General features: G+C 44.3%; 2 protein-coding genes across 2 annotated transcripts; one reads left to right on the forward strand and one right to left on the reverse strand.

Annotated features, from left to right (window-relative positions):
• Window positions 1-324: 324 nt before the first annotated feature.
• On the reverse strand, window positions 325-4,708 carry LOC115361457 (keratin, type II cytoskeletal 8-like). The gene is made up of 10 exons (XM_030054826.1): window positions 4,518-4,708; window positions 3,946-4,405; window positions 2,165-2,373; window positions 1,937-1,997; window positions 1,732-1,827; window positions 1,423-1,587; window positions 1,081-1,206; window positions 713-933; window positions 549-601; window positions 325-443 (listed from the first exon to the last, which is right to left on the reverse strand). Exons 1-10 carry the CDS (start codon window positions 4,706-4,708, stop codon window positions 325-327), a joined length of 1,701 nt encoding a protein of 566 aa, XP_029910686.1.
• A 1,693-nt stretch (window positions 4,709-6,401) lies between these two features.
• Window positions 6,402-11,311, forward strand: LOC115361458 (keratin, type II cytoskeletal 8-like). The gene is given in 8 exon segments (XM_030054827.1): window positions 6,402-6,839; window positions 8,468-8,676; window positions 8,844-8,904; window positions 9,014-9,109; window positions 9,250-9,414; window positions 9,631-9,756; window positions 9,904-10,124; window positions 10,244-11,311. Coding segments are annotated over 8 exon segments (1,593 nt in total). The 3' UTR covers window positions 10,521-11,311.
• Window positions 11,312-13,947: the final 2,636 nt, after the last annotated feature.

The raw sequence follows: 13,947 nt of genomic DNA on the forward strand, positions 1-13,947 counted from the left end.
TGGGAGGATTCTCCATCTTGACACTACAAGTATGCTCTTGTCTACATGATAGAGAACCAGCAACTAGAAGACAGCCAGGCTGACTGATGAGAAGAAGAGTGAACAGACTCACATCTCTGCTGCCGAATTTTTTTTTTTTGGTCTAAAAGTCTCTGTCTCATCTTATATTCACAGAGGGCTTATATGGTGCTGAAGAGGGAAGCAGATGTCAAAGGGAACTGTACTATTACATGGATCTGCCGGCTGTGATCGTTATGTGTTCTCTGATTTCAACCTGAGCATATTCTGACTGTGGAACATGTGGAGGACAGACAACTGCTGTGTTTAGTAGCGTCTTGAGCGGCTGACACTGTAGCTGCTCCTGCTGCTGATTCCAGCGCCGCTGCTGCTGCCCATGGTCATACCACCACCGATGATGCCCATGTCCATTCCACTGCCACCACCTGATGAGAATGAGGTGGTTTCAGATGAGATTAGATGGCAGGATTTCTGACCACAACAACATTTAACAGTTATCTGATCATTTCAGTAGTCATCATCACACTTACCACTGCTTGAGCTCTGGACATGAATGGTGGCAGATCCACCACCAGAGGCAATTCTGCACAGAGGTACAGAAATATGTTTTAATAGAAATTCAGGTTGATACCAAGCCAATATTAGCACCTCCATGGGTTCTTAACTTAGCTCACAAACTGGCTCAAGAGTTTACCTGGTCTCCTCTCCTTCCAGCAGTTTCTTGTAGGTGGCGATCTCAATGTCCAGGGCCAGCTTGACGTTCATGAGTTCCTGGTACTCACGGACCTGGCGGGCCATGTCCTGCTTGGCTCTCTGCAGGGCCTCCTCCAGGTCTTTGATGCGGAGCTTGGCATCCTTCACAGCCAGCTCACCCCGCTCCTCAGCCTCTGCAATCTGGGCCTCCAGGTTTACACGCTGCAAGATTGAAAAGATATTTTATTTTAAAATAAATCACTATGTTGAAAAAATTACTGTACGTTTAACATATTCAGCTGAAGGTGCAGTGATTGCTTTGGTTAGTACTGAGGGAAACGTCAATTACTGATGTAGCTGCAGGCTTACCTGTCCCTTGACTGCATCAATCTCATTCTGGATGCGGCTGATCATACGATTCAGCTCAGCAATCTCAGCCTTGGTATTGCGAAGGTCGTCTCCATATTGGCCTGCAGAGGTCTGCATCTCCTGGAACTGAATGGAGAAGACCAGTGGTTATTGAAGATCTCTGAACATTAAATTGCTCCACTCAGTAGCTCTTTGTCCAGCTTATTTAAAATGAGTGACTGATGATTTCATGGATTTCTATTGCAATTTTATGGGAAGTTGCAAGGTGTGTGTGTTTGTGTATTGCACTGGGTTTATGGATGACCAATGATATGTGTAAGAACACAGCATCTCTCCACACACCTTCTGCTGGTACCAGGATTCAGCCTCGGCACGGCTATTTTTGGCGATTTCCTCATACTGAGCGCGCACTTCAGCCACGATGGCGTCCATGTCCAGGTTACGGCTGTTGTCCATCTCCACAATGACTGAGGTGTCCTTGATCTGGCCCTGAAGCTCACGCAGTTCCTGAGATGAACAAAGAGAGAGAGGGAGATGAGGTAGAGTGATTGAGTGATCAATCACTTGTAAATGGAATCATGATTCTGAAATTTAGAGCAAAAAGACAGACCATGCAGAGAGCTGGAATAAAGTCATTTTTTTTCTCCTTACCGCCTCATAAACAGCCCTGAGGAAGTTAATCTCATCCTGAAGGGCATCAACCTTGGCCTCCAGCTCAACCTTGTTCATGTAGGCACCATCTACATCCTGGAAGGGAAGGCAAGGTGAGAGATTTCATGTCATTGACAACATAATGAAATGACAGGCACTGAGTGGGCTATTCAGTTCTAATGCGGTTCTACTAAAATTCACTCACCTTCTTGAGGAGCACAAACTCGTTCTCCACAGCAGCACGCTTGTTGATTTCATTTTCATATCTGAAAGAGGAGAAGTTGAACAATGAGCTGGAGACCTCCTGTGTGTGTTTGTGTGCTAGCCCTGCTCTTGTGTCACATAGATGAAACATTTGAAAGAAGGAAGCCTTGAACGATATCCGTGGCTGATGTTACTGCTGTGTCTTCTATGGTTCATTCTGTGAACTCACTTGTTCTTGAAGTCCTCCACCAGGCCCTGCATGTTTTTAAGCTCTCCCTCCAGCTTGATCTTCTCATTGCCGAGCCCGTCCAGCTGTCTGCGCAGGTTGGCGATGTAAGCCTCGAACATGCCGTCGATGTTGGAGCGGGTGGTGGTCTGGTCCTGCAGCAGGCTCCACTTGGTCTCCAGCATTTTGTTCTGCTGCTCCAGGAAGCGCACCTGTATACAGGAAGAGACATCATTTGGCAGGTTTAGATCCAATGGGAAGCACTGGAAACAGCCCATACACTAATGTGCTTGGTGTATTATGAGAAATGTTGGATATGTTTGTTTTCATTGCAAAAACTCCATCATAGTGAAATTATAAAATATAAATGCAGACTAAATTTATTTTTATTTTGCTTTGTTTGGAGCAGTATTTGTTCCAGTGAGATCATTTTATTGAGAACAACTGATGTAATCTCAAGAAACACACTTCAGCTCCTGCTAGGACACAGAAAACATCTTCCATGCAAGATACAGCCAGAGGAGAGTAAAGTGAAATCAACACTTTAAACAAACAGGGGTTTAGACCCCACCCTCAGTTTGGGGTGGGTACTTTATACACAAAACTTGAATGGAGAATGATCATTGAACTGTTTGGCGTGGACATTTGGGTAGTACAAAAAAAAACAAAAAAACGTGTGTGGTTAGGTGTTACAGTGATGGACATTTAGGGCAGTAACGTGTGTCTCACTTGAGAAGTGAGAAGTTACATTGTCCTGTGGCTGCTCACTGAAAGTAGTAAATAAATGTTAAACGTTTCCACAAATGGGAATGTGAAATTTAGCCTGGTGCAATGGCCACAGTTCTGTATTTGTCTCAATGATTTGCAGAAAACTAACTACAACTCCAACCATACTGTTTGTTGATTTAAATTTGAAAGTCTTTTCTACTCAAATTCAAGTTCTGTGGCCTTAACAGTGCTTACGTTTTCTTGGGGAGTATTAAGGTAAGGCCTGCAGTGCCACACTTCAGCCTTTACCCAGAGCGTGTTAAACTTCTTGCTCATCTCTCCCTGAGAGAGAAAGGTCCCTCATTTTCACAGAGGGTTAAATAATTAAAAGTTAATTGCAGCCATGGGAATGCTGATAACCTGATCCCTGTCTTACCCTCACGCAGAGAGAGCAGCGGACACTGGAAACGGCCGGGCTACAATTTCATTTATCAACTTTTTTACGTCTCACTCTACAAAGAAGAGGCTTGGAGAAACCCTGTCCTGATCAAAGGGAAATCCTCCAGCAGAAGCAGTTCAGTTTCACTGTTGTGTCTGGACTTTGCGCAAAAAGGCTTTGAGAAGCACTGACTCCATGTGAGGTGATTATATTATTGTTGAGGCATGTTTTATTTCAATAGTTTTAATAGAGAATTAATGATAATCGGTGTTTATTAGTGCTGTAGTGGTAAGTATTTCTGATCAATTTTCATGGCTCCTCTTATTAGGCCAAACGTGTTCTCAGTATCCAGTTACTATGTAAAATTAATGAACTCAGTGCACTCTGGACAGAGAGACACTGCAATCACTTTTTATCCCCAATGCTTTATTTTCTTCCATTCGTTCATCCCTAAATGTAATCCTAACAATTTTACATCTAATGTGTTAAAATATTCTGTACTGGAATTCCAAATGACTTTACATAACATTCTGCATGATATGATTGACATGATTGTAATGAAACTCTTTGAACTTCTATCAGCTGACTTGAGTCATAAACCTGTCAGAGCTGGAGCAGACAGACAGGGGTCACTGACCTTGTCGATGAAGGAGGCGAAGCGGTTGTTGAGGGTCTTGATCTGTTCCTTCTCCTGGGTGCGGACAGTCTGGATGGTGGGGTCGATCTCCAGGTTGAGGGGGGCCAGCAGGCTCTGGTTGACGGTGACCGCTGTGATGGGAGGAGGAACAAAGCCACCTGCACCTCCACCAAGGCCAAAGCCTGCGCCAGCACCAGCACCTCCACCAAGGCCAAAGCCTGCGCCAGCACCTCCACCAAAGCCTCCTCCATACACTGAGAGAGCGCCTGCACCATAGCCTCCACCAGCCTTAACACTTCTCGAGCTGATTGTGCGGCTCATTGTCGGGGCGGTATAGGACCGACTGGAGAAAGATTGTCTTCCAATGCTGGACTGACCCATACCACTGCTGAATCCACCACTGAGGCTTCCTCCAACAATGCTAACTCTAGTTGACATGGTGAAATTGCTTCTTGTGTCCCTGTGTAGAGATGAACAGGAGAAAAGAAAGGGAGCAGAAAGAGAGAGAGAGGCAGAGAGGCTCAGCAGATCAGTGGAGCTCACACAAAGGAGAGTCAGGTCCCTCTGAGTACCCTCTCCCTGTCCACCGCAGGACTTTATCTACCTCTGTTTGAGGGGGAGTTTCCACCCAGCTCCACCTCCCTCTTGACCTGCCCCCCTCCACCTGGCCACTCAGAGGCTGTCCTGCAGGCAGGTAGGGAGGCTCTGAGCAGCCCAGCTGGTCAGACAGGTAGGCCTGGGGCAGGAGATGGAGGAAAGTCATGCTGGCAAATACTTTTACATACATGTCTGGGGGCTTTTACTGGGGTGGGGTGGAGAAAAGGGTTCCATTGTTATCTACTGCTTATTCTACCAAGATAAATAAAATGTAGAGAGAGAATAGAGAATAGGATACCTCTTACAGCTTTAAGAAAGACGGAAATTGGTATTGATCATGTTGCTTTTCATGCTTTTTCTCGCTCCACTTGTATCATGCAACTTACTTACAATTATGTGTGGTTGCATGCAAGAATACAAAATATTTGATTACTTTGAAAAGTGTTAACTGTGGTGCATGACATTGTGCACACATAAAACAATATTAAACTTTAGTTTCATAGCAGCAGATACCAGTAGTAGTACTACTCTGTCCATGCCTACTATTGACACAAGATAAGTAGCAGGAAAGTTCATCATAATTTTGTACATTTATGAGACTAGCAAGTATTACATGATTGTATGCATGACAGAACACTTTTTAATAAACTACCCAAAAATGGATTTTGTTTGTGTTTTTCTCCACAAATGAGAACTCAAGTGATTATTATGTAAGTCACTGTAGGAAGAATGTTTGACAGAATTTCAGTAGGGTAGGGTTTGAACCCTGGAGGCTTTCTGTTACAAAACCAGCCATGCAGGTGCTACCGTAGTGCTATCAAAGAATCTTAAATAATTCTGTTGTCAAATATTTTGTATTTTCTTGCATGCAAACACATAATTGTCAGTAAGTTGCATGATACAAGTGGAGTGAGAAAAAGTATGAAAAGGAACATGATCAATACCAGTCTCCATCCTCATTAAAGCTCTGTTGTTTTTTTTTTAGGTATTTTCTTTTCTTTAACATTATATTCATCTAGTAAGAACAAGCAGTACATAACAATAGAGCCCTTTTATCCACCCAACTCCACCCTGGTAAAAGCCCCCAAGACATGTATGTAAAAGTATTTGATTGCATAAGACTGCCCCAGGCCCTGATGCCATTCCTCTGCGAGTGCCTGGGTGTGCTGAACGGACTCAGAGGTGTCAGCTTCTGATCAGATCAATCAGGATGGATGTTAATACCAGGTCATAACAGGGTTTAAGTTGCATGATACAAATGGAGTGAGAAAAAGCATGAAAAGCACCATGATCAATACCAATCTCCATCTTCGTTAAGGCTGTAAGAGGTATCTTATTCTCTTGAACATTTCATTTATCTAGGTAGAATAAGCAGTAGATAACAATGGAACCCTTTTGTCCACCCCACTCCAGTGAAAGTCCCCAGACATGCAAGTAAAAGTATTTGCCAGCATGACTTTCCTCGCTTTGCTGCCCCAGGCCCTGATGCCATTCCTCTGTGAGTGCCTGGGTGTGCTGGCCGGACCAGATCCATTTACAGGTGGTGGCACTGCTACCTGTCTGACCAGCTGGGCTGCTCAGAGCTTCCCTACCTGCCTGCAGGACAGCCTCTGAGTGGCCAGGTGGAGGGGGGCAGGTCAAGAGGGAGGGGGAGAGGAGGTGGAGCTGGGTGAAACCTCCCCCTCAAACAGAGGTAGATAAAATCCTGCGGTGGACAGGGAGAGGGTACTCAGAGGGACCTGACTCTCCTTTGTGTGAGCTCCACTGATCTGCTGAGCCTCTCTGCCTCTCTCTCTCTTTCTGCTCCCTTTCTTTTCTCCTGTTCATCTCTACACAGGGACACAAGAAGCAATTTCACCATGTCAACTAGAGTTAGCATTGTTGGAGGAAGCCTCAGTGGTGGATTCAGCAGTGGTATGGGTCAGTCCAGCATTGGAAGACAATCTTTCTCCAGTCGGTCCTATACCGCCCCGACAATGAGCCGCACAATCAGCTCGAGAAGTGTTAAGGCTGGTGGAGGCTATGGTGCAGGCGCTCTCTCAGTGTATGGAGGAGGCTTTGGTGGAGGTGCTGGTGCAGGCTTTGGCCTTGGTGGAGGTGCTGGTGCTGGCGCAGGCTTTGGCCTTGGTGGAGGTGCAGGTGGCTTTGTTCCTCCTCCCATCACAGCGGTCACCGTCAACCAGAGCCTGCTGGCCCCCCTCAACCTGGAGATCGACCCCACCATCCAGACTGTCCGCACCCAGGAGAAGGAACAGATCAAGACCCTCAACAACCGCTTCGCCTCCTTCATCGACAAGGTCAGTGACCCCTGTCTGTCTGCTCCAGCTCTGACAGGTTTATGACTCAAGTCAGCTGATAGAAGTTCAAAGAGTTTCATTACAATCATGTCAATCATATCATGCAGAATGTTATGTAAAGTCATTTGGAATTCCAGTACAGAATATTTTAACACATTAGATGTAAAATTGTTAGGATTACATTTAGGGATGAACGAATGGAAGAAAATAAAGCATCGGGGATAAAAAGTGATTGCAGTGTCTCTCTGTCCAGAGTGCACTGAGCTCATTAATTTTACACAGTAACTGGATACTGAGCACACGTTTGGCCTAATAAGAGGAGCCATGAAAATTTATCAGAAATACTTACCACTACAGCACTAATAAACACCGATTATCATTATTTCTTTATTAAAACTATTGAAATAAAACATGCCTCGACAATAATATAATCACCTCACATGGAGTCAGTGCTTCTCAAAGCCTTTTTGCGCAAAGTCCAGGCACAACAGTGAAACTGAAGGCAGGCCTCTGCTGGAGGATTTCCCTTTGATCAGAACAGGGTTTCTCCAAGCCTCTTCTTTGTAGAGTGAGACGTAAACAAGTTGATATATGAAATTGTAGCCCGGCCGTTTCCAGTGACCGCTGCTCTCTCTGCCAGAGGGGAAGACAGGGATCAGGTTATCAGCATCCTCACGGCTGCGATTAACTTTTAATTATTTAACCGAAATGTGAAGGGTGTGTAGTTTTCATTTCAGATGCACTTTCCCTGCAATTTAATGTGTAAGTACTGGCCCTGGTTCTTCAGAGCTTATGGGCTCTGTGAAAATGAGGGACCTTTCTCTCTCAGGGAGAGATGAGCAAGAAGTTTAGCACGCTCTGGGTAAAGGCTGAAGTGTGGCACTGCAGACCTCGCCTTAACACTCCCCAAGAAAATGTAAGCACTGTTAAGGCCACAGAACTTGAATTTACAAACAGTATGGTTGGAGTTGTAGCTAGTTTTCTGCAAATCACTGAGACGAATACAGAACTGTGGCCATTGCACCAGGCTAAATTTCACCTTCCAGTTTGTGATAACAATTGACATTTATTTACTACTTTCAGTGAGCAGCCACAGGACAACATAATTTCTCACTTCTCAAGTGAGACACGTTACTGCCCTAAATGTCCATCACTGTAACAACTAACCACACACATGATTATATTTTGTACTACCCAAATGTCCATGCCAAACAGTTCAATGATCATTCTCCATTCAAGTTTTGTGGATAAAGTACCCACCCCAAACTGAGGGAGGGATCTAAACGCCTGTTTGTTTAAAGTGTTGATTTCACTTTACTGTCCTCTGGCTGTATCTTGCATGGAAGATGCTTTCTGTCTCCTAGCAGGAGCTGACACGTGTTTCTTTAGATTATAGCGGTTGTTCTCAATAAAATGATCTCACTGGAACAAACACTGCTCCAAACAAAGCAAACTAAAAGTAAATTTAGTCTGTATTTATATTTTATAATTTATTCATGGAGTTTTTGCAATGAAAACAAACACATCCAACATTTCTCATAGTACACCAAGCACATTAATGTAAGGGCTGTTTCCAGTGCTTCACATTGGATCTAAACCTGCCAAATGATGTCTCTTCCTGTATACAGGTGCGCTTCCTGGAGCAGCAGAACAAAATGCTGGAGACCAAGTGGAGCCTGCTGCAGGACCAGACCACCACCCGCTCCAACATCGACGGCATGTTCGAGGCTTACATCGCCAACCTGCGCAGACAGCTGGACGGGCTCGGCAATGAGAAGATCAAGCTGGAGGGAGAGCTTAAAAACATGCAGGGCCTGGTGGAAGACTTCAAGAACAAGTGAGTTCACAGCATGAACCATACAAGACACAGCAGTAACATCACCCACGGATATCGTTCAAGGCTTCCTTCTTTCAAATGTTTCATCTATGTGACACAAGAGCAGGGCTAGCACACAAACACACACAGGAGGTCTCCAGCTCATTGTTCAACTTCTCCCCCTTCAGATATGAAAATGAAATCAACAAGCGTGCTGCTGTGGAGAACGAGTTTGTGCTCCTCAAGAAGGTGAGTGAATTTTAGTAGAACCGCATTAGAACTGAATAGCCCACTCAGTGCCTGTCATTTCATTATGTTGCCACTGACATGAAATCTCTCACCTTGCCTTCCCTTCCAGGATGTAGATGGTGCCTACATGAACAAGGTTGAGCTGGAGGCCAAGGTTGATGCCCTTCAGGATGAGATTAACTTCCTCAGGGCTGTTTATGAGGCGGTAAGGAGAAAAAAATGACTTTATTCCAGCTCTCTGCATGGTCTGTCTTTTTGCTCTAAATTTCAGAGTCGTGATTCCATTTATTAGTGATTTATTCTATCGCTCTACCTCATCTCCCTCTCTCTCTTTGCTCATCTCAGGAACTGCGTGAACTCCAGGGCCAGATCAAGGACACCTCAGTCATTGTGGAGATGGACAACAGCCGTAACCTGGACATGGACGCCATCGTGGCTGAAGTGCGCGCTCAGTATGAGGACATTGCCAAAAACAGCCGTGCCGAGGCTGAATCCTGGTACCAGCAGAAGGTGTGTGGAGAGATGCTGTGTTCTCACGCATATCATTGGTCATCCATAAACCCAGTGCAATACACAAACACACACACCTTGCAACTTCAAATAAAATTGCAATGGCATTCCATGAAATTATCAGTCACTCATTTTAAATAAGCTGGACATAGAGCTTCTGAGAGGAGCAATTTAATGTTCAGAGATCTTCAATAACGACTGGTCTTCTCCATTCAGTTCCAGGAGATGCAGACCTCTGCAGGCCAATATGGAGACGACCTTCGCAATACCAAGGCTGAGATTGCTGAGCTGAATCGTATGATCAGCCGCATCCAGAATGAGATTGATGCAGTCAAGGGACAGGTAAGCCTGCAGCTACATCAGTAATTGACTTTTCCTTCAGTAGTAACTAAAGCAATCACTGCACCTTCAGCTGAATATGTTAAACGTACAGTTATTTTTTCAACATATTCATTCATTTTAAAATAAAATATCTTTTCAATCTTGCAGCGCGTAAACCTGGAGGCCCAGATCGCAGAGGCTGAGGAGCGGGGTGAGCTGGCTGTGAAGGATGCCAAGCTCCGCATCAGAGACCTGGAGGAGGCCCTGCAGAGAGCCAAGCAGGACATGGCCCGCCAGGTCCGTGAGTACCAGGAACTCATGAACGTCAAGCTGGCCCTGGACATTGAGATCGCCACCTACAAGAAACTGCTGGAAGGAGAGGAGACCAGGTAAACTCTTGAGCCAGTTTTTGAGCTAAATTAAGAAAGAATAAACCCATGAAGGTACTAATATTGGCTTGGTATCAACCTGAATATCTATTAAAACAAATTTCTGTACCTCTGTGCAGAATTGCCTCTGGTGGTGGATCTGCCACCATTCATGTCCAGAGCTCAAGCAGTGGTAAGTGTGATGATGACTACTGAAATGATCAGATAACTTTTAAATGTTTTATTGGTCAGAATTCTTGCCATCTAATCTCATCTGAAACCATCTCATTCTCATCAGGTGCTGGCAGTGGAATGGACATGGGCATCATCGGTGGTGGTATGACCATGGGCAGCAGCAGCGGCGCTGGAATCAGCAGCAGGAGCAGCTACAGCGTCAGCCGCTCAAGACGCTACTAAACACAGCAGTTGTCTGTCCTCCACATGTTCCACAGTCAGAATATGCTCAGGTTGAAATCAGTGAACACGTAACGATCACAGCCGGCAGATCCATGTAATAGTACAGTTCCCTTTGACATCTGCTTCCCTCTTAAGCACCATATAAAGTCTCAGAAAGTTAGAGAATACAGTGAAATATAAGGAGAGATTTCAATACCAAAAATGTTCAGCAGCAGAGATGTGAGTCTGTTCACTCTTCCTCTCATCAGTCAGCCTGGCTGTCTTTTAGTTGCTGGTTCTCTATCATGTAGACAAGAGCATACTTGTAGTGTCAAGACGGAGAATCCTCCCAAGGCAACAATCATTACACACACAATGGCAGCAGCAGTGCACAGATTTGGATTATGGAGCTTCAGATGCCATGCTGGTCACTTCAAGTTGATAACAGATATGAAAGACACCCATATAATGTTACAACTATAACTTTGTCTGCTCTGTTCTGCAATAAGTGCTCTATTGTCTGCCATCTTGTTTAGTGTTTTGACTCCACCAAAAGCAGCCATACACAACACTCCTACAGTGGCAACCCATTCTATGGGATTTTCCTTTTTGTTTCTACTTCTCTTCTCCCTTTCTAAGGGAAAAATGGGTTCTCCACTAAGGTTAGGAAGCAGTGTTTATATCCGACTTTTCTTTCCTTCTTATTCTGAACAACAAATGGAAAAGGCTGACTTGTACTACCAGATTTGTTGAAGGTTATTGAATGTGTACCACCAAACAATCCTAAATAAATCTGAGTTCTATATTCATGACTCACTGTTTCTCTATCTTCCTGTTTTATTGTTTTGTATTGTATTTTTTGGAGCAACATTGAATTACTTCAACGGGCATTTGTACACAGCAAATCCAACGATGAGACTTACAAGTGAGGTATTCCACAGATAGGGATTAGATGGTCAAACAGAAAACATATCTGAAAGATATTTTATGATTTTTTTTTTATTAGTAGACAGCACGGATGACTGGATCATAATCCTAAGGCTAAAATTAAAGTTTTGTTTTACAGATTCATATCACTATCACCAGCATAATCTTTCCCACTGTTATCTGGCTAACCTTTTAGTCCTGCTTTGTGGAATAACCTCCACAGTCAATGATCAGTTAATACCACAGAGGTCTAATTCCTTAAAGGTGCATTAAGTCTACAGTTTGTAAGCTCGTTCCTTGACATGACACAAAATGAAACAACCTGTAAAAAAAAAAAGAAAAAAAGCAAGGCCCGTCATAGCCATACAAATCCTAAAGGACTGCTCTATCAATTTGAGTATTCTCTGGATTACATGGAGCTACTGGTTCCATTCAGAACTTTTCTGAAAGTGCACATTCTGTAGATAAACATATCAAATTTTCAGATGGTACATGTGGAACATCCAAGAGTATCAAGTATCAAAAAACACAAATGTAACTTGTTGCGGCCTCAAACAGACAAATTACACAGAAGAGTCATAAACTTGGAGATACAGTCATATGAAAAAGTTTGGGAACCGCTCTTAATTTTTTGGATTTTTGTTCACCTTTAGCTGGTACTTCAAAGAAGCAACTTCCTTTTCATATACACTATATTACCAAAAGTATTCGCTCACCTGCCTTTACTCATACTATGAACTGAAGTGCCATCCCATTCCTAACCCATAGAGTTCAATATGATGTCGGTCCACCTTTTGCAGCTATTACAGCTTCAACTCTTCTGGGAAGACTGTCCACAAGGTTGAGGAGAGTGTTTATAGGAATTTTTGACCATTCTTCCAAAAGCGCATTGGTGAGGTCACACACTGATGTTGGTCGAGAAGGCCTGGCTCTCAGTCTCCGCTCTAATTCATCCCAAAGGTGTTCTATCGGGTTCAGGTCAGGACTCTGTGCAGGCCAGTCAAGTTCATCCACACCAGACTCTGTCATCCATGTCTTTATGGACCTTGCTTTGTGCACTGGTGCACAGTCATGTTGGAAGAGGAAGGGGCCCGCTCCAAACTGTTCCCACAAGCTTGGGAGCATGGAATTGTCCAAAATGTTTTGGTATCCTGAAGCATTCAAAGTTCCTTTCACTGGAACTAAGGGGCCAAGCCCAGCTCCTGAAAAACAACCCCACACCATAATTCCTCCTCCACCAAATTTCACAGTCGGCACAATGCAGTCTGAAATGTACCGTTCTCCTGGCAACCTCCAAACCCAGACTCGTCCATCAGATTGCCAGATGGAAAAGCGCGATTCATCACTCCAGAGAACGCGTCTCCACTGCTCTAGAGGCCAGTGGCGGTGTGCTTTACACCATTGCATCCGACGCTTTGCATTGCACTTGGTGATGTGTGGCTTGGCTGCAGCTGCTCGGCCATGGAAACCCATTCCATGAAGCTCTCTGCGTACTGTACTTGGGCTAATCTGAAGGTCACATGAAGTTTGTAGCTCTGTAGCAATTGACTGTGCAGAAAGTCGGCGACCTCTTTGCACTATGCGCTTCAGCATCCGCTGACCCCTCTCCGTCACTTTACGTGGCCTACCACTTCGTGGCTGAGTTGCTGTTGTTCCCAAACGCTTCCATTTTGTTATAATAGAGCTGACAGTTGACTGTGGAATATTTAGGAGCGAGGAAATTTCACGACTGGATTTGTTGCACAGGTGGCATCCTATGACAGTTCCACGCTGGAATTCACTGAGCTCCTGAGAGCGGCCCATTCTTTCACAAATGTCTTGTTTCACAGTCTGCATACCTGAGTGCTTGATTTTATACACGTGTGGCCAGGCCAAGTGATTAGGACACCTGATTCTGATCATTTGAATGGGTGAGCGAATACTTTTGGTAATATAGTGTATGACATACCTTAGTGAAACAGGAGTATTTCAGCAATGATGTTTTCTTTATTGGATTAAGAGGAAATATGCAATAGGCATCATAACAAGATTAGACTAGTGCATATATTTGGGCGCCACAACAGAAAAATGACATCAGTACTTAGTTGAGCCTCCTTTTGCAAAAATAACAGCCTCTCACCAAATTTCACAGTAGGTAGCAGGTGTTTTTCTTGGAATGCAGAGTTCTTCTTTCGCCATGCAAAGTGCTTTGTGTTACCAAATAACTCTTAATTTTTGTCTCATCAGTCCAAAGCACTTTTTTCCAAAATTAATCTAGCTGGTCTAAATTAGCTTTTGCATACTCCAAGCGACTATACCTGTGGCATGGGCGCAGAAAGGGCTTCCTTCTCATCACCCGGCCGTATAGATATTTTTTGTGCAAATTGCGTTGAATTGTGGAATGATGTACAGATACACCATCTGCAGCCAGATGTTGTTGCAGGTCTTTGGAGGTGATCTGGGGGTTGTCTGTAACCATTCTCACAATCCTCTGCCTATGCCGCTATTGTATTTTTCTTGGTCTGCCGGACCTCGGTTTAAC

The sequence above is a fragment of the Myripristis murdjan genome, chromosome 7 (genome assembly GCF_902150065.1).
Source record: "Myripristis murdjan chromosome 7, fMyrMur1.1, whole genome shotgun sequence".
In the NCBI taxonomy this organism is placed as follows: domain Eukaryota; kingdom Metazoa; phylum Chordata; class Actinopteri; order Holocentriformes; family Holocentridae; genus Myripristis; species Myripristis murdjan.

Bases quoted from the DNA above. Each gene is read 5' to 3' on its own strand.
- LOC115361457 (XM_030054826.1), bottom strand. From the start codon at position 4,708: ATGACTTTCCTCCATCTCCTGCCCCAGGCCTACCTGTCTGACCAGCTG. The intron at 4,406-4,517 runs GTACTCAGAGGG...ATCTCTACACAG, and splicing joins CTGCGGTGGACAGGGAGAGG to GGACACAAGAAGCAATTTCA. The intron at 602-712 runs GTAAACTCTTGA...ACCTCTGTGCAG, and splicing joins CTGGAAGGAGAGGAGACCAG to AATTGCCTCTGGTGGTGGAT.